Genomic DNA, 25351 nt, shown 5'->3' with positions numbered 1-25351 from the left:
CACATGCTGAGATTTTGCATGATTTTTGAACCTCTAAAAGCTTTTAGAATCTTTTCTTATCCTTAGTGTTCTGAACTTTCACAAAACTGTGCATAACCTTGGGTATGTGTTCATTCATTGTGCTAGGAGCTCAAATCATTACAGTCCAAATTCAGTTTTTTTCTTAAGCTCTGAGGCTGTTTTTCTAATATGTCTTTTGGTGGCCATGAGGGCTCATGTGTTTTGAGTATATGCATTCTAGTTTTTCTCCACAACCTCACCAGCACTTGTTATTATAAAAGTTTTTGATAATAGTCATCTTAGTGGGTGTGAAAAGCTACTTCTTCATGGTTTTGATTTACATTTCCCTGATAACTGATGACTTTGAGCATCTTTTTCCATTCTTTCTTGCTGTCAGGTTCTACTGTTTTTGTTCCTTCAGGATTATTTTAAAGGGGGGAAGAGTTATGGTGAACAGAGGGATATGCCACCATTTTGGTGAAGGCCTTATTGCCCCAGTTGCTGAGAGTGCCCTTCCTTCAGAGCTGTCCACCCCTTCAGGGCTTGCCTCAGCCGCAGAGAGCCACCTTGACCAAGCTTGGACCCTCCTAGGGTATAGCTGCATTCAGTGACTTATCAAGGTGACGTATAAATATCTGGCCACATTGGCCTCATTTGAGATGACTCTAAAGGGCTATTCTAGTTCAAGACTGCCCCATGAGGTTAGGCAGGGCCTGTATCACAGCTCAACTGCTGCTTCTTCCCACTCTTGCTCCCTTCTCATCCTTTCTACAGCCATTTCTCCCAAAGGCACTTGCTGATAAACATCCTGCCCTCCTAACTCTGAGTCAGCTTTCTTTCTTTCTTTTCTAAGATTTTATTTATTTGTTCATGAGAGAGAGAGAGAGAGAGAGAGAGAGGAGGAGACATAGTCAGAGGGAGAAACAGGCTCCCCACAGGGAATCTGATGCAGGACTCGATCCCAGGACCTGGGGATCACGCCCTGAGTCAAAGGCAGATGCTCAACCACTGAGCCACCCAAGCGCCCTCAGAGTCAGTTTTCTGATGAACACAACCCATAAAAGACAATAAATGCATCTGTCTGGTTCACTACTTTGAACTGGAGGTGGAAGCAATAATTATTTATTTAATATTCCAGAAACATATTTAATACTTGCTTGTGCATGTAGAAAGATTGGGGCTGTTTTCTTTGGATGCCACTATTAAGTCTCATGTAGGCACTGAGCTAAAAGTGGTGCCAATCTGGAGACATGGGAGGCCTGATTTTATGATGCTTTCAACTAAATATTTTCATTTTTAGTGAAACCAGGCTATTCCCTTAAAAGCTTCTTGGTGAGCTGAAGCTACTGTGTGAATGGCCTTGATATTTAGGAGGCTGTTTCACACTTTGGTCTGTTGGGGTATGCAAGTACTTGGGAAAAAATATCTGCTTTGTGTTTCTTACATTGGACTCTGTGGCCAACAGAGTAAATCTTCAGCTTTTGCCTTCATGTCTCCTGCATCATATCTCCCTCTACTTCTGCATTTCCTCCTCCAAACGACTCTAGTTGCCCTGATAGCTCAATCTCAGCTCTGTTCTGTGGCCTCCTGGACTTTGTTGGAACATTGAAGATGTCCCCTCTTCCCTCATCTTTTCTTTGATTATGACCATAGCTAGATTAAAGACTGAGAGGCCATCCTTTCTGCCCAGAATTATTTGGCCATCACATCACAGGACAGTATTTCACATCTGTGACTACATTATGATGTACATATGAGTTCATCTTGCTAGCACACACAAAGACTTCTCCTGCTGGTCTTGGAAAAGCCATATGGTAATGGCCCCTGGAGACAGCCACATGGCAGGGAACTTTGGAGAGCCTTTAGGACCTGAGAGTGGCCTCCAGCCAACAGCCAGTAGGAAGCTGAGAACTTGGTCTCTAGAACCACAAAGAAATGGATTTTAGCCAAGAACCACATAAGCTTGACAGAGGACTCTGAACTCCAGAAGGGAATGCAACCAGGCTCCCCGCAGGGAGCCTGCTTCTCCCTCTGCCCCTCTCTCTGTGCCTCTCATGAATAAATCAATCAATAAATAAAATCTTAAAAAAAATGATCCCAGAAGATGCAGATGAGACTCCATCTCAAATGCATCCTATGCCCCATATCTGATCCCTCCTATCTGCCACTAGAGACCCAGCTGTGCAACAGAACAGGCTTTCCAGCTGCTCCTTCTGGATGTTCTCCAGCACCTCAGCAGTACGTCAGAGGGTGCTAGAATCAACATTGGACTGAACAAACTTGTCTTTATATCCAACTGCTTCCTCGGGAGAAACTTTACTTTTTGACAAATCAGAAGTCCACGTCTATGACGGTGATCTGGCTACACTGTTCTCCTCCCCATGGACTGTGGGGCCTAGGGGTGGGGTGGAGAGCCTGCAAGGACCAGTCTACCTCCTATTCCTCATATACCTCCCCACCCCCGCCCATGGGCCTAGATGGGGTAGCTCAGGAAATGTTTGCCAACTAGAAGGGAGTCCACAAAAGAACTGCAGATATTTTTGGAGGTAGGAACTGTATATGACTTCCCTCATTCCCTTCTTTGGTTAACCCTGGGGATTACTGAATATTTTTTTATTAAGAGCTTTTGTTTTTTTAGATTTTATTTATTTATTCATGAGAGACACACAGAGAGAGAGGCAGAGACACAGGCAGAGGGAGAAGCAGGCTCCCTATGGGGAGCCTGATGCGGGACTGGATCCCAGGACCCCAGGACCCCAGGATCATGACCTGAGCTGAAGGCAGATGCTCAACCACTGAGCCATCCAGGTGCCCCTATTAAATGCTTTTTGATAAAGTCAAGTATGATGGAATTATGTGCTTAGTTCACAAGCTCACAGGAGATATTTGTTGCCATGAGAAAGTATTACAGATGCCAAGGAAAGAGGAAATAAAGGTAAGAGAGCTTTTCTAAATGTGCACTGGAGTCTTTGTTGACATCAGGCTCAGTTTCCTGAAACATTAAGGTCATACTTTTGAGAGGGAAAGGCTAAGACCCTGAGCAGCCACCAATACAAGGGAAGTGTCAGGACAAGGAGGGACAGTTGAGGTGCCCACTGAGGCCTGACAGCTTGGGTCCTTGGCTGGGACTGGCCCACCTGAGGGACTCAGCATGCTCCGGTCTGGGGAGTGCAGGCAGAGGCTGCAGCATGGCTTCCCAGGCTCCAGTGTGAACAACCACCCACGCTGGCTCCGGAGGAAACAGCAAAGCAGGGGCGGCAGCACCTGGCAGCAGGCTGCACATGATGACCGTGTCCTGGCTACCTCCTGAGGAAGCAGGCCTCTCAAAGAGAACTGCCCTGCTCCTCCACTTCCTGTCTGTGTGTCCTTCATTAAGTGATTTAGGCTCTTTGAGTTTTAATTTCTGGATCTATAAAATAGGAATGATAGTAGTAGCATCTAGCCCACAGTGTTGCTGTGAGGAGAAAATTAGCATGTTGCCTGGGTTATAGGAAGCCCCCAATAATAATACTAGTATTTATGTATTCCTGTACGCAAAAAAAAAAAAAAAGAAAAGAAAAAAGAAAAAGAAAAGAAATCTGCCATCTTCGTGGCATAGTGTTAGGTAATCTCAGTGGGAGGTGGGGGTGGGTCAGAGACTGGGAGCAAGAGGGACTGTGCTGTCCTTCTCAACCATCAGCCCCAGGCAGACTGTGAAGGATTCTTGCTATGGAGGAGGTTGGGGCCCTCACAACTCCGTCTCCTATACCTTGCCGCCCATCTCCAGTTCTCTGCCAACCAGCCAGCGGCTGTGCTGTCCTCTCGCACTGTCACGCGTGCTTCTCCTCCGTGGTTGCTCCCTCTGCCTGGAGCATCCTTCTTGCAGACAGCCTAGCTGCTTGATCCCTCACCTCCTTCAAATTTTCCTTCAAATGTCACTTTACTAGTGAGGCTTTGCCTGACCACCCTACAGACAATAACAAGCAACTCCACCTTGCCTTATTTTTGTCCAGACCGTGCCAGCCCACTGCCATTCTTTATTCGGTTATTTATTGTCTGCAAGCTCCACCAGGGCAGGGGCTTAGAATTCCGGAGCCACCAACAGGGGCTTGGTATAGGTATCTGAACAAATGCATGAAAGGCGGGTCCTTTTAGATGAAGGAAGGGCTGCATTGAAGGAGAATGGCATTTGGGCTGGTCTGCAAGGAAATGTGACTTTAATGGTGAGACGAGGGAAGGGAAAGGCTTCCAGGTGTAAGGCATAAAACGAGCAAAGGCAAAGAGGCAGAAAACTGCTGGTTAAGGACTGGTTGCATCGCAAATCTTTGGAAACTGCTGGAAAGATTCTCAGGGCAGCTCCGCTGCAAGGGAGTCGCCCCCCAACCCGTTTTCGAGCCTGGCGGGTCAGCAGCGCCGCGCTGCTCAGCGCTCGCCCCGCGGCCCCGCTGCCCCGCCCGCAGTGGCCGGGTCACGCGACGGGGCCTCGCGAGCCAGGAGGCCCCGCCCCTGGGGCGGGGCAGGCACGAGGCACGCAGGCGCACTAGCATTCCGGCCGCGGTGCTCCGGCCATTAGGGCCGGCCGCGGCCGCTTCGCGCAGAGGGCGACGGCGACGCGGGGCCCGCGGCCGGCCCATCGGCCGCCGCCTGTCACCATCGCCCCGGAGTGGCCTCGCCGGGGAAGAAATGCCGCCGGGCGGATGGTGCCTGCTTTGCTTTGGCCTGGTCCTGTCCTCCGTCTGCGCCTCCGCTGAGTCTGCGGCGCCCAGCAACTTGACCACAGGTATAGCCCTGGCCCCGCGCTCAGATTGCGGGCTCTACCTTCTTCTGTGCCTGCAGTCGTCCTTAACTTCCCGTCTCTGTCCCACCTACTATTCCTTCTAACATCCATCCTTCCTTTCCTCCCTCTCACTATCCTTTCTTTCCTCCCCCGTCCATCCTTCTGTCCCTCTCTAAATTCTTCTTTCCTTTCTTCTCTCCTTCCCTCCCTCCCTCATCCAGGCTTGAGGTCATACCCAGAGCTTAATTCTGCCACCCAGGACTGGGGCTTCTTCTGTGCATCACTCTCACTCTCCCTGAGGCACAGAGCCCTTAGTCTCTCACTCTCTGGCTTGGTTGGCTGGGCTGTCCAGGGTGCAGGGGCCAGACTAGGGCCACTCAGTACCCTAGCACCAACATGGGTGGGGGAAGTTCTTTGTCACTGCAGGTGATCTCACTGAAGCTCCTCCCTCCTGTACAGCTCCTTTGAATGTCCTTCTGATCATCGTTGATGACCTGCGCCCCTCCCTGGGCTGTTATGGGGACAAGCTTGTAAGGTCCCCAAACATCGACCAGCTGGCATCCCACAGCCTCCTCTTCCAGAATGCCTTTGCCCAGGTATGTCTGGGGACCTCTAGGTGTGGCTGTGTACCTTGTGCCGTGCGTTGGGGGATGGGGTCCTTTCAGCTATGGTTAGATGGCACAGATTGTGCCTGGCATCTCTTTATTAGAGGGAAGCATAGTCTGGAAAATGGCGGTAGGGAAAACCTGGTTGTGTGAAGGCAAACAAGCTTGTGCCTTTAAGCTCTGCACAGGTTGTCCCTTGGCTCTAACATGCTCAGGATGGTTCTGCCCCAAAGGGGATTGCCTGAGAGGGGAGGAGTGTTACAGAATGCCACTCTCAGGTCTGCTAATTGACCTCAGGTAAGCAGCATGCAGCTTGCCATGGTGGCCCTCCTCCCTGGGCCCCCTCCCAGGGCTGCCCTCAAGACCCTTGCCTGCACTGTGCATCTGTGAGACACCACCACACAGGACACAAGCGTCTGCTGGTTTGAGGGCCCGAGTGCTTTCATGCCTCTTTGTGGGAAGACTTTTTCCTGGCGGCTGGGTGAGGCCGAAATCCCACTTGTTGGCTTTGAGATCTGCATGACTCAGCTGCCAAGCTGTTTTGCTGAGGACTCTTGAGGTTGCCTGGTTACCTTTTAGCATCCAGACTGTATTTGCCTCTGAGGATGTTTCTTTCTGCTTCTGCTTCCTAACAGCAAGCAGTGTGCGCCCCGAGCCGTGTGTCCTTCCTCACTGGGAGGAGACCAGACACCACCCGCCTGTATGACTTCAATTCCTACTGGAGGGTACATGCTGGAAACTTCTCTACCCTCCCCCAATACTTCAAGGAGAATGGCTACGTGACCATGTCGGTTGGAAAAGTCTTTCATCCTGGTACTGTTTGCTGTCCAAAATCTGGGGTCTTTTGTGTTTTGTGCCCAAGGGCTGGAATTCCTCTCTGGGGGATTGGGCTGTCTTTGCAGAGGCCTTTTTGGGCTGGGTGGACACCTCATTAGGCACTGCTGTTTTTTGTACAAAATACTATTTCTCACCTTAGCTTCATGTTCTCACCAAAAGTGACAAAGGGTAGGAGGACTTTCTTCTTTTGGCAACTAGTCATGGTGCTGTTTGGTTCCTTTGGCTTTTTAGGCAGAAGGACGGCGCTGGCTGGGGAGGTGGCTGTGTTGGGTTCGAGTCCAGCTTGCACCTGGCCATCTGTGCCCCAGGATCCTTATCAGTAAAATGAGGCCAGGGTGGCTGTGGGGATTATTCCAATAAACAGGCAGCTGCTCACTGTCTGTGAGTTAGGTCAGCATGCGGAGTGTGAGCCAGTGCTCAAGGCCTGAAGGGTGCCAGGGGCCACTAGTGCTGACTTCCAACACTGCCAAAACGAGAATGCCAAATTTAAAAACCTAAAAATTACTGAAGTAAGGCATGATTATTTGACAAAAAGCTGGGGAAAAAAGCAAAGTTTAAACTAAAGGGTATGAATTTCTTGTAATTGCATCACACCTAGGGGGGCTGAATTTTGATGTCCCCTTCTTCCAGGCATATTAGCTGGCTGATTTGAGATTTTCCGGTATAGACAATCTTATGTCGTGAATGTTTTAAACAGACATTTCCCCATATGGCTCCCCCTTGTGCAAAGACATTTTTCCCAGCAGCACAGTAGTCTCACACACAGATACGCTATACTTTGGTCCCAAGTTGATTTCAGGTCCCCCCCCCACCCCCCGCCGTCACACATGCTGCTGGGATGAACATCTCTGCAGGTAGAGGGGACTAACGGACACTGGCACCAGGGATCCGGGCTCCCGGGTTCCAGTCCTAGCTCTGCCACTTCCTAGCTATGCAGTTGACCTTGGGTAAGCCATTCTTCCTCTCTGAGCCTCACGTTCCTTCTCTGGAAAATGAGTCATAGCTGCTTTGGTTTTAGCGAGGGAACAAGATCTTTGCCTGCAGTCCTTGTGCAAACACGTTTTTCAACTGGGTCTTTGTTCTCAAGACCTTGTGTGTGAGGCAGGGACCTGTTCAGGAGAGACAACAGCCACCACCAATTGATTGCCAGGTACGAGCCAGTTCCCATCTGGCCACTCCTGTAAACCCACCTTGCTTGCTCTCCTTGGCAGCAAGCAAGGTGGGTTTTTATCATCATTATCATTATCAACATCATCATCATCATCTCCTGAGGAGGAACTTGAGGCCTATGGGAGTCATGTAGCTTGCCCAAGGCTACGTGGGTCATACGGGGCAGTGCTGAGATTTGAACCCAGGCCTGTCCACCTCTGGTGCCCTTTCCCCTGTGCTTACTGCGTTGATAGGCCTTCCACCCACTGTCCCCTGTCCCTCCAGTCCTGCCTGGTCTCGTGCTTCCTGTTGGAGCCCCAATGGTCATGATGCTGGTGATGCTTTCTCCTGTGGTTCTACCTACTCTACCCTCTCTGCTCCTACTCTCTCATCCCCCTAGGTTACACCTCCCCTCAGATCTCGCACAAGCCTCACTGACTCCTCACAGCCCTCACTGCCCCCCTCCCTTGACCCATCACCTCTGTGGCTCCCCCACTTGCACGGCTCTTCTGCTCTCTAGACAACTGGCTATCCTTCCATAGTCTCACTGTTCTTTTCTTTTCCTAAATAGACTGTAGACTGCTGAGCTTAGGGGTGGGTTTCTGCTTCATGAGTGAGCACTGAACCTGGGGTCCCAAGGCATGGGCTTGGGTGCCGGCTCACTCATCTATGTGGTTGGAACCAGTCAAGGCACCCACCTTCCCTGGGCCTCCCCTTCACCACCTGGCCCATGGTGGTGCTGCTGCCTCTGCTCCTCTTTGTAGGGTGGCAGAGAGGCCCCATCGAGGGCTCTGCAGGGCTGCATTGCTGTATGGCCTGGCTGATTCCCCCTGCCCCCCACCCTGCTTTGTGAGCGCCTTGCTCAGAGCCTAGAGTTAATTACCAGGGCTTAAGGGCTAGGTCAGATGCTTAGTACCCAAATAGAAACCTAGAGAGTTGGCTTTCAGGGGGATTTCTCATCATCTGCCTAAGCTCCTGATTGTATAGATGAGGAAACAAGTCCCAAAGAAGGAAAGTAATACTTCTGTTGTCATTCACAAAGTTTTATTTTGGAGCGGGGAGGGCATTGAAGGGTCCTTCTTCAGATTATATTTAATGACTTTCTTTTTTCCCCCCTTAAGGAATATCTTCCAATTATAGTGATGATTCTCCATATAGCTGGTCTATTCCACCTTATCATCCCTCCTCTGAAAAGTATGAGAACACCAAGGTAAGGATGTGAAAAAGGTACTGTTCTGAAGAAGAACTGCTTTTTTCCTGTCAAGCAAATAAAGGTTAACTGTGTATATACCACGTATTCTTTCGAGTCGGTTGTACAGTGAATTTTGTGGGTTTTGTCTGTGATCATGACTTGACAGAGACAGGTGTTGGGAGCTTTAACATTAGATCCATTGGGAGAGGCGGCTTCATTTTAGAAGCTGGTGGGTATGCCTTATTCTAGAACCTTATGCTCTAGTGTGTAAGACTCATGTAATGGCTCCTGGGTGCTTAATCTCTCTGGATGATGCTCTCTGCTGAAGGTTATAGGGGATACCAAGACCCAGAAAGGAGAAGAGTGACCTGTCCTCCAGGAGCCTTGGCCCACATTAGGAGAGAGGCATGCATACATCTGTCTGCCTGGCTCAAGCCTAATGTATTTGATCAGGTGCTGAGACCTTTGATGGGGTTGGTTTTTTTTTAATTTTTATTTATTCATGATAGGCACACAGTGAGAGAGAGAGAGAGGCAGAGACACAAGCAGAGGGAGAAGCAGGCTCCATGCACCGGGAGCCTGACGTGGGATTCGATCCCGGATCTCCAGGATCGCGCCCTGGGCCAAAGGCAGGCGCCAAACCGCTGCGCCACCCAGGGATCCCATGATGGGGGTTTTAAAATTCTAGAGCATCATGGAAAATAAAGGAGTCTACAGGGAACTTCAGTCTTGTTTCAGAGGAACCTCTAATGTAGAAATGAAACTAAACCTCACATTTGAAACAGTCAGAAAAGCAGTTGGAAAACTGAGCTAGGCCATTCTCCTTGGAGATTTTGGAGCAAGTGGAGAGGAGCACACATGTAGGCAGGGTGGTGGGGGTGATTGGTGGGGTGGAGAGGAGTATTCTAAATTCTTGACACCTTTCCATTTCAGAATACAGCAAGAGCTGAGGGCTCTGGCCTCTGGCTTATGGCTTGGGCACCACCAGAATGCAATTGGAAAGCCCTGTCTCAATGCTTTCATTCCCTGAAACCTTCTTGCTAGTTTTTAGTGACTTCACTTACAAATGCTGGCTTCTGTCTTCATCCCCCACAGTTGTCCTCAAAGCAGCAGGTCTGACAGTCCCAGACCCCTGTGAATGCTGGAGATCCTGTGTACCTAGAGGGCGAGCAGGACCTGTGTGGCAGGTGCTGGGCTGTCCTGCCTGAGGGCTTGGTGGCCAAGGCTGGCTGATGAAAAAACCCTCCTTTTTGAGATGGAGCAGTAGCTGCTACTGCCCTTGCATCTTTTTGAGGCTGACAGCATGGTCACAACTGACTTTGGCCTTGTGGGCAACCTGACCACTTTGGGCAGTGAAGCAGTAGGTTCCATCCTGTGCCTGACATAGTTGAGGATCTGGAAATTCCATGGATTGTCACCTTATCCAGTTGAGTGGGACCTTGTCACTCATAAGCCTTAGTTTTTGAAATCAAAGATTTTTTTCCTTTTGTTAAAAAAATGTTTTGAGATATAGTTTATATACCATAAAGGTCACCCTTTTAATGTGTACAATTCCATAATTTTTAGTATATTCAGAGTTGTGCACAGCCATTGACAAAATCAATTTAAGACCATTTCCATCACTCCAGAAAGTGCCCTTGCCAGCCTCTGACACCACTGATCTATACTCTTGCTGTATGGATTTGCCTATTCTGGACATTTCATGTAAATGGAATCGTACGGTGTATGACCCTCCGTTTGGCTTCATTCGTAATGTTTTTGAGGTTCATTCACATTGTAGCATGTATCAGAACTTCATTACTTTCTTTCTTAAAATATTTTATTTATTTGAGAGCGAGAGAGTGAGAGCATGAGTTCGGTAGACTTAGATTTTAATTTTTCTTGGTGTCTGCTTAGCTCTGAGATTGCTGGGTTATGTAATAACAGCATGTTTAACTGTTTGAGGAACTGCCAGAGTGTTTCCCGTAGCAACTGCACCATTTCCATCCGCAGCGGCCACGTATGATGGTTCCGATTTCTTCCCATCTTCACAACACCTGTCATTGTCAGTTTTAAAAATTGTAGCCATCCTAAAGTGTGTGAAGCAAAACCTCACTGTGGTTTTGATTGGCATTTCTATGATGAACAGTGACACGAAACATCTTTACATGTGCTTGTTGGCCCTTATATCTGTCTTGTCTGGAGAAATGTCTATTCAAGTCCTTTGCCCATTTTTTAATTGGCTTCTTTTTTATTATTGAGCTGGAGACAGATCTGTTTTGATCATTAGTTTGCGTGGGTTTCCTTTAATTAATTATGACCTTGAGACAAAGGATTAGCAGCAAGAAACTAAGAGCTGGTGGTTTTTTGGCCCCTGCCTGGAAAAGAGGAAACGCTTCTCTGCTTTAGTTCTATTTGGTGTGTGCCCGACCAGTCAACAGGACAAGGAAATAGAAGGCTGCTGCTGTGAATGCTAAATTCACTGTGTGTGTAACCTTCATGACTTCGATTTCTTGCCTTTAAAGAGCTGACTTTCTATGTTTTGTCTTGAAAGACGTGTAGGGGGCCAGACGGAGAACTTCATGCCAACCTGCTTTGCCCTGTGGACATAGCGGATGTGCCAGAGGGCACCTTGCCTGACAAACAGAGCACTGAGCAAGCCATACGCTTGTTGGAAAAGACAAAAACATCAACCCGTCCTTTCTTCCTGGCTGTTGGGTATCATAAGCCACACATCCCCTTTAGATACCCCAAGGTGAGGAGCTGCCTGAGGGCTGATTGCCCACAGCTATGACGGCTGTGTCATTTGTCAGAGGAGGGGTTGGTGTCGTGTGGCCACATCCTGTCACCTGGTCACCAGGGATGCCTGATGGCACTACTGTACTTAAAGGTGTGAAGATGGGATTCAGAGGTCAAGGCTAGGAAGTAGACTTAGGGCACATAAGAATCTTGTCAGAAAGCGTTGGCTTTCTACCTCCCCACTGGGAGCACACGTTGGGTTGGATGGTGACATTAACATGGAGAAGTGAGTCAGAGCTGGCTGCTGATGGCTGCAGTAAGGGACTGTCTTCGGGGCACAGTTCCAAGGAACATGAAGCCCTCTTTGAGAATTGGCACTCCCCATGAGCCTGGCACATCAGACTCCTTAAACTCAAGGCACTGCATTGTTTGTTGGAACCTTGAATGCTGTGCTTGCATGTCCATCATTTAGAGCAAGTAGTCTCCTCTTTTTAAAAAATCTTTTTCAGTTTTTCCCTGTGATGTTTTCCCTGGGCCTGAGCAGCCCATTCTTTTGACTTTGTAAAGACTGCCCCTCATTTGTGACTGGAGTAGAGAGCAAAAGGCACACTCTGATGCTTTGATTGGCCCAGGGGATCTCGCCTTCCTGGCCAGATCTATTCCCCTTTGATGGAGTGTGACTCACTGCTGTTCTTGTGTGGACAGGAGTTAACCCAGCAGGCCTGGCTGCTCTCCTTAGCAAGGCCTGCTTCCGAGGTTGGCCTTGGGCTGGCCTCTGGGAACCTGGATCTTGGGAGAGTTCACTGTGCTTCCACAGTGATGAGCGGCTCAGTGTGTCCAAACTGTTTACATACAGCCCTGCTCTCCTGCCTGGAGTCTGCAGGTTTGGTTGGTGCAGGCAGAGGGTGCCTGGGTGAGCAGCCCCAGGAAACAGCCTGGGTGCCGAGGCTTTAATGAGCTTCCATGGCAACAGGGTTTCACACGCGTTGTCGCACAAGTCATCGCTGGAGGAATTAAGCACATCCTGTGTGACTTCACCAGGAGAAGATTCTGGAAGCTTGTGTCTGATTTTCCCTGGACTTCATCCACGTGGCTCTTCCCCTTGCTGATTGCATTTAGTGGCCATGGGTATGACTGTGCCGAGGTCTGTGAGCATTCTTGGGGAGTTGCCAGACCTGAGGGAGGTTTTGGGAACAGGAAACACCCTTCCACCCTTCCTTTTCCAGCTGGAGGAGAGGTAGAAAGCGGGGACAGGAATAGGAGATTGATCTGGATGAAAAAGGAGAGCTGCTGCTGCTTGGTTTATAGGAAACAAGTGGCATGATTTCATTCCCATTGGTATCTTATGAGAGTGACCTTAGGCCTGACCTTCAGATGGGGGAAAGTACCTGGGGAGTGCTCGTGAGCCACTGTGTAAACGCATCACAGGCTTAGAGAAAAGACAGAAAGATCTGTACAGTCCCAGCCTTGTGCCTTTGCCGGAAGAATGACAACCTGGTGTCTTTATGTGCTTTTCCCCCAAGGAATTTCAAAAGCTGTATCCCTTGGAGAACATCACCCTGGCTCCTGACCCCGAGGTCCCTGCTGGCCTCCCTCCCGTGGCCTACAACCCCTGGATGGACATCAGGCAGCGAGAGGACGTCCAGGCCTTGAACCTGAGTGTGCCCTATGGCCCAATTCCTGTGGATTTTCAGGTACCAAGGATATATGTTGGGGAAATCCTGGGCACTTATGGCATGATGTCATTGGTGACACCACTTTTCTCAGTAGACACCACTCCACCCATCGTGTTGTACTAAGAATCTTCTCTGCACTAGGTGTCTTGGGAGGGGCTGGTGCAGGGGGTGGTCTGGAGGAATTCAGGATATGGGAGGTGCTGGTTGGATACAGCCTCCCAATCCGTGTCTCTACTTATGAAGGAGGGCATCTGGAGATTTGGTGATCACTGGATGTGGGCACTGGGGTAGAGAGGAGGCCTGGACAGCCCATCGCGAAGTCGTGGGGAATGCTGTTTAATTCATGTGACAGTTCAGCAGCTATAGGGGGATGGGCAGGCTCCTCTGCAGCTCAGAATTTTGGTTTGCTGGCACTTGCATGACCCTTCTGTGGGGAAGCCTACACAGGTACCCGTCACTCTTGGGTGGTGGCTTGGTGATTAGGGCCTTGACACACAGGGAGCTGGGGCACCATTGTGGCCAGTGCCATCCAGCTGTGACATCTGATGTCCCCTTGCCATCATGCGGAGGTGTAGTAGCCATAGAGAATCCTCAGCTGACTCATCACTCACCTTCTCCCCGGAGTACAGGAAACATGCCAACCAATGCTCTTTGCAGAGTATTCTACATGCAGCCCTGCATACTATGAAATATTATGTTATTAATATGTTACTATTGCGAATATTCTAGTAGGCAGCAATGGAAGATAGAGGGCAGTGTTTTTAAAGGGCGCTTCCTGGACCACTTGCCTCTGAATCCCCGTGAGGGCTTGTTGGAAGTGCAGAGTCCTGGCCCCACTCAGACTTAGGGAATTGGGAGCTGGAAGTGGGGCCTGAGAACTTGAATTCGCAAAAGCACCCCTGGCAATTCTGATGCACACAGAACTTGAAAATACTGCCATAGGGTAAAGTTCAAAACAGAACAAAATACACAGGCATGTCTTGCTATTGAAAGCTGTTGGGGCAGCTGCTGGTAAGGGGGTGGCCCCTCGTATCTGTTGGACTCCCAAGGTTCCCATGGTGGTAAGAGTCTGGAAAGGGGTGGCTTCATCACGTCGCTCTGTCCCTGACTTCTCATAGCAGGGGTTCTGAGAACAAGGTGGCTCGAATGGCATCTCCGAGGCTACACCCGGATGCCTTGTTAGTGACAGTCACTTAAAATATCCCTTTAAAATGGACTGTGTCCCGGGAAGGTGCTTAGGATTTTCTGTGTGCCATCTCCTTTGCAGCCCCTGGAAACGGAGTGAGGTACGTGTCCTCCCTGTCATCCAGGTGAGAAAACTAAAGGCAGGGAGGGGTGGTGACTTGCCCCAGGTCATACAGTTGGTGCCAAGGGGAGTCCGAATTCACCCCTAGAAACATGTAATGCCAGAGCCTCGTGGTTGGTCTTGTCCATTCTAAGCAGCCTGGGTTCGGATTCCCGTTCTGCCCCATGCCAGCTGCACAACCTCTGGCCAATCCCTTTACCTCTCTGAGCCTCAGCTTCCTCATCTGTGAAACGGGAATGAGATGGAGAGAGGTTTCCAGTGAGGAGCGCAGCAAACCTGTGGAAGCACCTAGGATAGTGCTAGGCTCCCTCAGAGGCCCTCATCATCCCGCACAGAGCCCCGAGGATCTCCCCACTGTGCCTGTGTGCTGCCCCTACAGTCACCATAAACTTGAGCTCTGCTCACTGCTCCCTTACAACTTTGGGTGTCTCTGTCCAGGTCATGTTTTCCTGTGCTCTTGAGTCTCTCAGTTCTGCCCTCTTCAGCCTCCAGCCCCTTGCTCTACTCCATGGGAGCCAGTGACCTCAGGGCCTACACTCGGGGCCCACTCACCTCCCAGGCTGGCTCCTCCTCGGTCACCACCCTGACCACAGTCTCTTCTCACCACCCTTTCACTTCATGTACATGGTCCCCAACACGCCTCCTGAGGACTGTGAGGGTAGACCTCTCCTTACCCCCTGACTCTGGGTCCCCTCTGCACTCTGCTCCTGAGTAGGTGGCTTACTGTTCTCACCAGGCCCTCGGCACACATGTGTACTGATCCTCGCCCCACCTGCAGCGTCCTGACCACAGGATGGTCTAGCCCCCACTCTGCTCTCAAGCCCAGGTCCTGAGGCTGCTGGAGTAAAGGCCTGCAGCCACGAGGTGGAGAAACACTTCTAGGCCTGGCCTCCAGCACAGCAACCCATCCATGTGGGCTCTCTTACCTGTGTGACTGCTCTGAACCCCTGCCGCTCCCCTCCGGCCCCTCACACCCCTCTTCACCATCTCTCAGCAGATGGTACCATGCCCTCACAAGCCCCGCAAGGAAGAAGGAGTGAAATGTGGCCTCAGTGGGCATTCGTTCCTCATCCGCCTCTGCCCAGCCTTCTGCCCCCCTCAGCCCACTCAGCTCCCTCACCTAGGTCAGCACTGTCCTCTTTGGCAAATAAAACTCATCCTTGTGGGTCCTGACCTTCCCAAAGTCCCTGCCACTTTCTCACTGTTGCCCAGTGCTGCTCCTCCTGGACGTGTCCTCCACTCGGGCCCCCTCCGCATGGCACACCCCTCTTTCTGTGTCTAGTTAGAGGGTGCTGCTCCCCAGGGTCAGCCCCTAGGTCCCCATTCTGACCTTTCTGCCCCTCGTCCCCAGCCAAGCCCTGAGCCCCGCTGTAGATAACTCCTGGAACTACCCCTCCTGTCCCAGCCTTGCTCCTGATTGCAGACATGTCTATCTACTTGCCTGTGAGGGTCATTGCCAGGCTGATGCCCATGGAGACCTCTGCTTTGCAGGCCCTTTTCTCCTTCCTCCCACTTTTCCTCCTTTTCTCCTTCTTCCCCCTCCCCCTCCTCTCTTGGTGCTCCCCATGCCATTGAATGGTGCCACCAGCTGAACGAGAAATCTAGAGTCACCCTTGGGGTCCTCATCTCCTTCCCTGCCAGCTCCCTCCACTGCCCACACTCCTTGATCTCCCTACATTCCTCTTGGGTCCCTACTGCCCTCTTGCTCCATTAGCACACCTTTCAGGACCACTGAAAGGTGGGGGTGTGGGTTTGATTTGTTCATTCAACAAGTGTCTGTCGAGCTCCTCCTATGAGTGCAGTGCTGATCTAGTGCCATTCATTGTGAGCCCTGGCAGGTACTCTGGGCCATTGTCAGATTCTTACGTGCAGCCCAGATCTCATCACCTTGCCTTGAGTAGCCTCAGCGCCTCCCCTGGCTTCCAGCTGGGGACCTCCACTCCTTGAGTGGCCTCATCAGGTCTGTATTATGTGGCCCTGATGTGCCTTTTCAGTGTTCTCATCCACCTCTTGGCCCTGCCATTTGATCCCAGGTATGCCCGAGTCTTTGGTGACTCCATACCAGTCTACGTGCAGGCACTGTTTAGAGCATCTCACCCCCGCTGTCTGACTGCCAGCACCTTTTTTCAAATGCCACCTCATCTGTGAAGACTTCCCTGATTTCCCTAGCCTGACTCTGAGGACTCATTCTCCTATGTCATCCCTGGGTCCCATCAATAGCGTGTGTTTACTTGTCTCCATGCCTGTGCCCTCACTGGATGAGTGGCTCATTGAGGTCGAGGACGACGTCTGCTTCTTACCTTATCTCCAGGGACCATCACAGGAAGTCGGGCATACCCTTGAATAGGACACAGTCACCCTGACAGGTGTATTTGGTCAACAGAGAGACCAAAGTTCCCCAAGTTAGAGACTGAAGACCTCTACCAGAAAGTAGAAGTAGGCCAGAGTTCATCGTAATCCTTCTAGAAGATTAAACGGGCATTTTTATCTTTGCCACAAGGGGAGAACAGGTGAACTGCTGACTGCTCTCCCTCTGGTGGTGACACAGAAGCCAGTGGGTCCAGCTGATTAGATGGGCTGGGCACATAGCGGAAGCTGGGGTTGGTCTGGTAGCTTGGCAGCTCCCTTGTTTCTCACCCTTGGTGGGGGTTGGGGGGAGGTTCCTGGTTTTCTTTGATATTTGTGAATGAGGCTGAGAGGAGAGTCAGCCCAGAAACGATGGTGGCTTTTTACATCAGGGCTTAGCCTGGCTGCTCCGGAACTCTTTCTGGGGTTTAGAGACCATGCAGGGTGTGCTGCTCTCTTATCCTCCACTGTTCATCTTCTGCCTGCTGGGAGTTTGTTACATATGAGCCTCACCTGACAGCCTCAGTCGAGGATAAGCAGTTGCTGTCCCCCTGGGTTAAAGAGTAGTCAGAAGAAAGACCCACACCCATGGCTCACTTGTGTTCCTTGAAAACCCCAAGTCCTGACCCCCAGTACCTCAGAATGGGACCTTGTTTGGAACTAGGGTCATTGCTGATGTCATGAGTTGAGGTCATACTGGAGTGGTACAACGGGTGTCCTTGTAAGAGAAGGGATGCAGGAAGAAGGCCGTGTGGGGATGGAGGGAGAGAGCATGGTGGTAGGCCACAAGCTCAGGACAGCCGAGGCCACCAGGTGCCAGCAGAGGTCCCCAGTGGCAAGCCCCTTCCTCAGAGCCCCAGGAGAGAGCAAGGCCCTGCCGAACCTTGGATCTCAGCCTCTGGCTTCGGGAACTGGGAGATGGTGGATTTCTCTTATCTTAAGCCCTCCAGCTTCTGGTCCTTTGGGAGTGAACAGAGCTTTGTGGGGTCCTTGGCACTGCCCTCAGCAGAGTTTGGAGTGACTGGGGGATATGTTTCAGTTTATATGGTCATCTCCTGGGACCCATAAGAGTAGGTGAAAGAGACAGAAAGGGAAGGTAAGTGGCCCATCCATCTGCCATGACCTGTGCCCTTAAGTGAAATAGGATTTGCCTAGAAAAGAATATTCCTTTTGGATTTGCTGTGGACCCTGGATATCACCAGCAGCGTGCAGGCACAGGGACACAGATGGCGGGTAAATGTGCTCTGTGTTTTGGCTGAGAGGGTCAAGGGCATCAGTGGAGGAGTGCCCAGGTGACACTCCTCTGTATGTGCCACTGTGGTTCAAGTTACACTCCTCTGCATGTGCCACCGCAGTTCAGGTTGCACTCACTCGCCTTCTCCTTTCATGTGCAGCGAAAAATCCGCCAGAGCTACTTTGCCTCCATTTCATATTTGGATACGCAGGTTGGCCACCTTTTGAGTGCTTTGGATGATCTCCAGCTGGCCAACAGCACCATCATTGTGTTTGCCTCAGATCACGGTAAGCATTTTTCGTGCCCTGGTGCCACTTGGCGCATCTGGACTTCTCCATGAAGAGTGCTTTTCTACATTGCCTTCAACACAGGTGTGTTCTCTTTTGGGAATCAGCAGTGCCCCAAGTCTGGGGTCTTGGGGTGCTTTTATGATGGTCTTGTTAGTCCCAGGAGCTCTCTCCAAAGAGGCAGGCCTCTTTTGGGTCCAAGGAGCATTGTGGATGCTTGGATGGGGACCTCATAACAACCAACCGTTTTTTCTTGGTGAATTTAGCAGGAACCCTCTTGGGTGGAAGCCCTTTTAACCCATGCTTCTTTTTTTAAATTTTTTAAATATATTTTTTAAATATTTTATTTATTTATGCATGAGGGACACACACACACACAGAGGCAGAGACACAGGCAGAGGAAGAAGGAGGCTCCATGCAGGAAGCCCGATGTGGGACTCCAGGATCACGCCCCGGGCCGAAGGCAGGCGCTAAGGTGTTGAGCCACCCAGGGATCCCCTTAACCCATGCTTCTAATCCAGAGATTTGGAGGACTTTTAGTTCTTCTTAGGAGGATCCAGAATAATCCTGGCAGGGCCCAACAAGGCCCTCAGACCTGATTTCACTCCTCCACCCCCAGTCCCAATACTCTTCCCCAAGAGCCTGGGGCTCATGATGCTTTGTCTGTTTTGTGGCAGATTCCCACTTCTTCCAAAAATTGAAACTATTTTTAAAAAACTCTTCTTTATTTGAACACTTTTAACATGCTCAAGAATAGAGAATAAACAACCACCCACTCCCAATGGTCTGGTCTCATCCTTATCCCTCCCTACCCCCCCATATTATTTTGAAGCCAATCCCAGGTGGTTCAGGTTTCTGAACATTCTCTCTAAAAAATGTAGGTCTTTTAAAGTATAACCATACTGCCACTATCAGACTGAGAAACAGGAAAACAGTTCTTTAATGTCGTAAACTATGCAATGGGACAACAGTAGATCTTTACAGTCACCGTAAAAAGACAAAAGCATCTGGGGCATATAACATAGGGCCAGAGCACCCTGCCCTTTTATCCCACCTGCGCGGGGCTAACTGGTGCTGACAGGTCTGGGGTCCATTTGCCAGCCTTTGGTTGTATATACAGGTAGCTGTGGGGTGTGTGTGTGTGTGTGTGTCTGTGTGTGTGTGCGCGCGCGCGGACATGTAATGTATAGTCCTGGAACAAGGCAGGATCGATTGTGCTTATAAACAGTTTTGTCTGGCAGCCCAGGTGGTTTTCAGTGGTTTAGCGCCGCCTTCAGCCCAGGGTGTGATCCTGGAGACCCGGGATTGAGTCCCATGTCAGGCTCCCTGCATGGAACCTGCTTCTCCCTCTGCTTGTGTCTCTGCCTCTCTTTCTGCATCTCTCTGTGTTTCTCGTGGATAAATAAAATTTTTAAAATAATAAATAAATAAACAAACAAACAAATAAATAAATAAATAAATAAATTAAATAAATAAATAAATAAATAAATAAAAGTTTTGTTCACTAGTTTGCTTAACGTCACGGACAGTTCTCCGTGTGATTTCTCACAGGCCTACCTTAAGCATTGTAAAAGACCCACGTTATTTTGTTATATACGCCGGTGTCATAATGTCTCACTGTCTCCCTAATGGTTTGCCATCCATTCCTGACCCCTCTTGTCAGGGCCCAGTTTCCTCTTCCAGTGTTAACACAATTCACTGCACCCATGCAGAAGGCAAGGCCCACTCAGAGCTCTCTGCTCTAAGGCAGCTGCAGTGCTTACAAATGACCCTTCCCAGATGGCCCTTCTGAGACTACCTCCAAACCATGAAAGCCTTCTCAGATCCACACATGGTAGCTTGATGTGGCTTTGCTTATTTTGTAACCTGGAAATACTCAATGTGCAGTCTCTGGCTTTTAAGTTTCTATCAAAAAGGGTGCTCCAATGCAACATTAGGAATTTTCAGCATGGAGTGTTCAAGCTGTCTTTTGTAAGGAAGGTTTTCAATCAGGGTTATGACGGTTATGTTTTTCATCAAGGTTAAGGATCTGGAATCAAGGTATATTCTTTTGGTCTGTGGTATATTTTAAAAATTGAACAAGACATTCTTGCCTTTCCAAAATGTGCATGATCGTGACAGTGTCATGGCTATTATTTGGTGGCACACACCCTCAAGTGGAAACCAGCACCTGTGGGACTTGTGTCCAGAGAGGGCAACACGAGACAAGGCAGTGATGGTGCTGGCTGGTGCCATCTCCACGAGCGCCTTTCAGTAGGGGTTGGCACGTCTGCAAGGGGTCCCTGGTCCCTTGGAGCCCAAGCTGGGTATGAGCATAAGTTGCTTGCTAAAAGAAGATAGTTCTGTTTGGAAATTCAGTATGTTTTTTGTTTTTCCTTTTAGAGGTTTCTTCATTCGAGACAAATAACTGACTTCAAATAAAGCAGTATTTAGGGGAATTGCCCTTTTTCTGGTACTTACAGAGGAATTTCTTCTATATGATTGAGATTTTGTTTCCTCTGTTTTTTTTAAAGATTTTATTTATTCATTTTAGACAGAGGGAGAGAGCAAGCGAGGAAGCATGAGCAGAGGGGAGAGGCAGAAGCAGAGGGAGAAGCAGGCTCCCCGCAGAGCTGGGAGCCCGATGTGGGGCTTGATCCTGGGACCTGGGATCATGATCTGAGCTGAAGGCAGATGCCTAACTGACTGAGCCACCCAGGCGCCCCAACTTCCTCTGGGTTTTACAGCAGGGAATGTAATGTGATCTAAAGTGAACAAGCTGTGATATCATTGTTTTCTGTTACCCTGTGCTTTTCCCAAACCAGGATGGGCACTGGGTGAACATGGAGAATGGGCCAAATACAGCAATTTTGACATCACGACGCGTGTGCCCTTGATGTTCTATGTTCCCGGGAGGACAGCTCCACTTCCAGAGGCAGGCGAGAAGCTTTTCCCTTACATCGACCCTTTCAGTTCTGTCCAGGAATTGATGGAGCCAGGTATAAAATACTGCCGGAGCACTATTGCCTAATAGTAAACTGCTTCTACTTTACCTGTGAACCACCTTCCCAGGTCATGGCCCCGGGGCTGGCCTGGCCCATCTTCCCTTCCTGTCCAGCATCGGCATTCCTGAGTACCTGGGGGTCAGGGAGGAGTGGCAGGGCCAGAGCCAGCAAGCATGCCCCCTGTCTGCGAGGAGCCCAGAGGATGGGGAGGGATGAAGGAGTGGGCGACACCCCCAGGATGAGGGGCAGTGACAGCTGTGTGCTCCGAAGCTCGGAGAAGGGGGGCAGACCGTGCCGGAGTGGGGACTGCCCCCTGACAGAGAAGCGCCACTCCACTCCCTACATGCTCCTGGCAGGGACTCAGCCCTCTGTGAGGGAGACATTTGCCATCCTGGCAGCTCGGAGTCTGGTGAGCCACTAGATCCATAAAGTCAGAGCCAGGTGACTCTGCTTCCGGCCTCCCCAACAATGAAGGTCAAGTTCACTGTGACTTTGGCACGCAGGTCCATCCCAGCCTCGAAAACGACGCTGACGCCCGTCTTCTCTAGGCTGAACCCCCACCAGGCCTGCAGCCATTCCTTTGTGGTAGCAATAGGCCCATGCTTGTCCTGGTCTCTCCTTCCAAAAAGCTCCCATGTGAGAAAACATTTCCAGAAAGGGCCCTGGAACAAGATACCCCTTACTGCCTCATGTGGTGACCTGTGTAGGTTCTTTGTGAGTTGTTTCCCCAAGGTGATGTGTTCCATGCAGAGATGAGTTGTGTACTTCAGGCTACTTTTGCTTTTTTTTTGAGACCTTTTCCCACAAACTCAGCAAAATCAGATTGCCCCCTCTCTGGACTTCTGCAGTCAATCCATCTAAATCCATTTAACATCTAAACCTTACCCTTTAAAAAAAATAAAAAAAATAAACCTTGCCCTTTTTTTTTTAAATGATGTTTCTTTTTTTTAAATTTTTATTTATTTATGATAGTCACACAGAGAGAGAGAGAGGCAGAGACACAGGCAGAGGGAGAAGCAGACTCCATGCACTGGGAGCCCGATGTGGGATTCGATCCCGGGTCTCCAGGATCACACCCTGAGCCAAAGGCAGGCGCTAAACCGCTGCGCCACCCAGGGATCCCAACCTTGCCCTTTATATTGATTGCCCTTTATATTGATTCCTGTTGATTATTATTATATTTTTTGGTTCTGGCCCATCATCCTGACTTTATTGGATCTTTCCAAGTTTCCTCCATGCGGCCTAATTTTATTTTCTCAACATGATTTTTGTGTGCCATGTGCTCTGTCTCCTTTCAGGTCATTGGGTAAAAGCTTATACCATTTTAAGGCATGACTATAGCCCTTTGTTTGCTTGGAGAAATCTGCCAGGTTGAGAATGTTTTCTGAAACTTTGTGGGAGTGGTGTTCAGCAAGTCATAAATTCATTTCCCTGCACTGTTCCCAGTTTATTCCCCAGTTTTGTCTCTAGCCCCCGTCTCTTCCCTGAACTTTGGATTTCCAATAGCCCGTTGCCCTCGGCCAGTTCGGCATGCTCAAGCTAAGCCTCTGGCCTTTCAGCAACAGCCTCTCACCATCCTTCCTCTCTCAGGGAATGGCCAGAAAACTGTACCCTCCTGACCCCTGCTTGTCTCCCATCCCCCATGTGTACAAGGTCTGTCAGCAAGCCTGTCGCTCTCCATTCAGTCCAGCCACACTGCTTGTCACTGCCTCATGCAGCCACCTTGGACCACCCCACCACATCTCCTGCTGGGGTTCTGCACCTGCTTCCCGAGGTCTTCCTGCTTCTGCCCATGGCCCCCTGGAGTTCATCCTTCTCACAATAACCTAAGTGATCCCCTTAAAGTCTGAGTCAGGTGGTGTCACAGCCCTGCTCTGGAGCCTCCTACACTCCTGTCTCACTGAGTGAGAGTCCTGATGGCTGACAGGATCTTGCGTGATCTGGGCCCCTGTTTCTTCCTGAACTTATCTTTTTACAAGCATACTGGGTAGTTGTCTTGGGCAGGACCTGACAGTATGGATATATCTCATGGCTTCCCCATGACTGGATTCAGGGTCACTGTTTTTGATGTGTGCACTACCTGTCAGATGGTGTGCTCCCATCGTGTCACGGTGGGGATGCTTCTTAGGGGCTTTGACCATCATCCGCGGTGCCGCATTTGGTCACCCGATTAAGGCGGTCAGGTCAGCCAAGTCTCACCATCTTAAAAGTATCTTTCTTAAGCTTCCTTACTTTTTTTCCTTTTTCTTTTACTTACTAATCAAATGTATAGGAAATGAAACTGGGCCATATCAAGCAGGATCTTCAAGATCCAGAAAGGCCAGAATGAGGGCCCAGAACTCAGATCAGTGTTAACAGGAATCAGTATAAAACATAGGATTGAGACTTTAAAGATGGATCAACCACCATGAGATGTCATTTCATACCCATTTATTTATCCAAATAAATAGAAACCTGCAGCACTGGCCTGGTGCAGAAAAATTGGACCCCTCCTCTGCTAGCAGGGAGGAAAAATGGTGTAGCCCCTGTGGACGGTGGTTCAGTGGTTCCTCAGAAGGTTAATCATTAAAATTACCGTGTGACTTGGCCATTCTGCTCCTATGTAGATGCCCCAAAGAATTAACATAGGTATTCGAACAGAGACCTGCACGGGCATGGTCATAGCATTATTTGTAGTAGCCAGGAGGTGGGATCCACCCAAGTGTCTGTTGCCGGCTGAGCGGAGAAACTAGATGTGGTCTCCCAATATAGTGGAGTGTTACTCAGCCTTAGAAAAGGCAGGACCTTCTGATGCTGGCCACAGCCTGGGTGACCCTTGAGGACATTGTGCTCAGTGAAAGAAGCAGTCCTAAAAGGACAAATAGCGGGTGGTCCCACTTAGATGAGGTCTCTCGAGGAGTCAAATTCACAGAGACAGAAAGTAGGACGGAGGGTGCTGGGGGCTGGCAGAGATGAGAAGGAGACGGAAGGGGAGTGTTTAATGAGGGTGGGTTATAGTGCAGGAAGGTGAGAATGTTCTGGACCTGGATGGTGGGGATGGCTGCACAACGATGTAGATGTTTTCCATGCTCCTGAACCGGATGCCCCAGAACAGTGAAGGTGGTAAATGTGAGGTTGTTGATATTGTGCCACAACCTAAAGGGGGTGTGCTGACATCCAGAAGGGCGTGATCTGTGGGTGGGGGACTACTGAGTCTGAATATCCTGTCCCTCAACGGATTTTTACCCAGTGGTAAAAATCCAAGCTTCCATTGGTGATCCTTGCCTGAATCAATGATTCCAGAATTCCCATAGTTTTTAAAAGTGCCACCTGGCCATTGGGCACTTTTGTTTTGCATCCTTCTGTTCGGTGAGGTGCTGAGTTGGTCGTGTTCCTAGACTCTCTTGGGCCAAAGATAAATGCACAAGAACAAAAGACAACCCAGGAACCCAGATGTGCTCCCTTCTTCATCCTGTGAGCTGTGCAGGCTTCTGTAAAGCAGTCCATTCAGCCACATCACTTCCTCTTTCAGGCCGGCAAGTCACGGACCTCGTGGAACTTCTCTCTCTCTCCCCCACGCTCGCAGGACTCGCAGGACTGCATGTTCCACCTCGCTGTCCTGTTCCCTCATTTCACGTTGAGCTGTGCCGAGAAGGCCAGAACCTTATGAAGCATTTTCAAGTCGAGGACGTGGAAGGAGACCCGCACCTTCGTGGTAATCCCCGTGAGTCTATTGCCTATAGCCAGTACCCCCGGCCTGCAGACTCTCCTCAGTGGAATTCTGACAAGCCGAGCTTAAAAGATATAAAGGTCATGGGCTATTCCATACGCACGATAGACTATAGGTACACTGTGTGGGTTGGCTTCAGTCCCCATGAATTTCTGGCTAACTTTTCTGACGTGCATGCAGGGGAACTGTATTTTGTTGATTCTGACCCTCTGCAGGACCACAACATGTATAATGACTCCCAGGGCAAAGACCTCCTCCGAGCATTTGATGCCATTTTTCTCGCCAACCACTGAGGAGGGCATATATAATGTACTCCCTTCCAGCCGGGGAGAGCAAGAGTTAGAGGTGGTTATTTGGTGATTACCCATAATATTGGAAGCAACCCGAGGGCTAGGCAATCAAAGCATGTGTCAACAGTTTGGCCTAAGAATATGTAATAGCCCAACCTCTTGATTTTTTATTTATTTGAGTCTTTATTAATTTCTGCTTGGTAATCAAACTGACCATGGCTATGCTGAACCATTCTTTCCTTTTTTGGACAATCACAGTTTA

At 49.8% G+C, this 25351-nt stretch overlaps 1 protein-coding gene across 1 annotated transcript; it reads left to right on the top strand.

Moving 5' to 3' along the window:
- Positions 1–4662: 4662 nt before the first annotated feature.
- IDS (iduronate 2-sulfatase) lies at positions 4663–25092 on the top strand. Its single transcript, NM_001048125.1, has 9 exons — positions 4663–4759; positions 5216–5352; positions 5997–6174; positions 8469–8557; positions 11073–11273; positions 12781–12951; positions 17980–18106; positions 20911–21084; positions 24602–25092. Exons 1-9 carry the CDS (start codon positions 4663–4665, stop codon positions 25090–25092), a joined length of 1665 nt encoding a protein of 554 aa, NP_001041590.1.
- The last annotated feature ends 259 nt before the right edge of the window (positions 25093–25351 follow it).

This window comes from Canis lupus, chromosome X (assembly GCF_011100685.1).
Source record: "Canis lupus familiaris isolate Mischka breed German Shepherd chromosome X, alternate assembly UU_Cfam_GSD_1.0, whole genome shotgun sequence".
NCBI lineage: Eukaryota > Metazoa > Chordata > Mammalia > Carnivora > Canidae > Canis > Canis lupus.
Note: the sequence above shows the minus strand (reverse complement) of the source record. Positions and strands in the feature narration are given on the sequence as shown.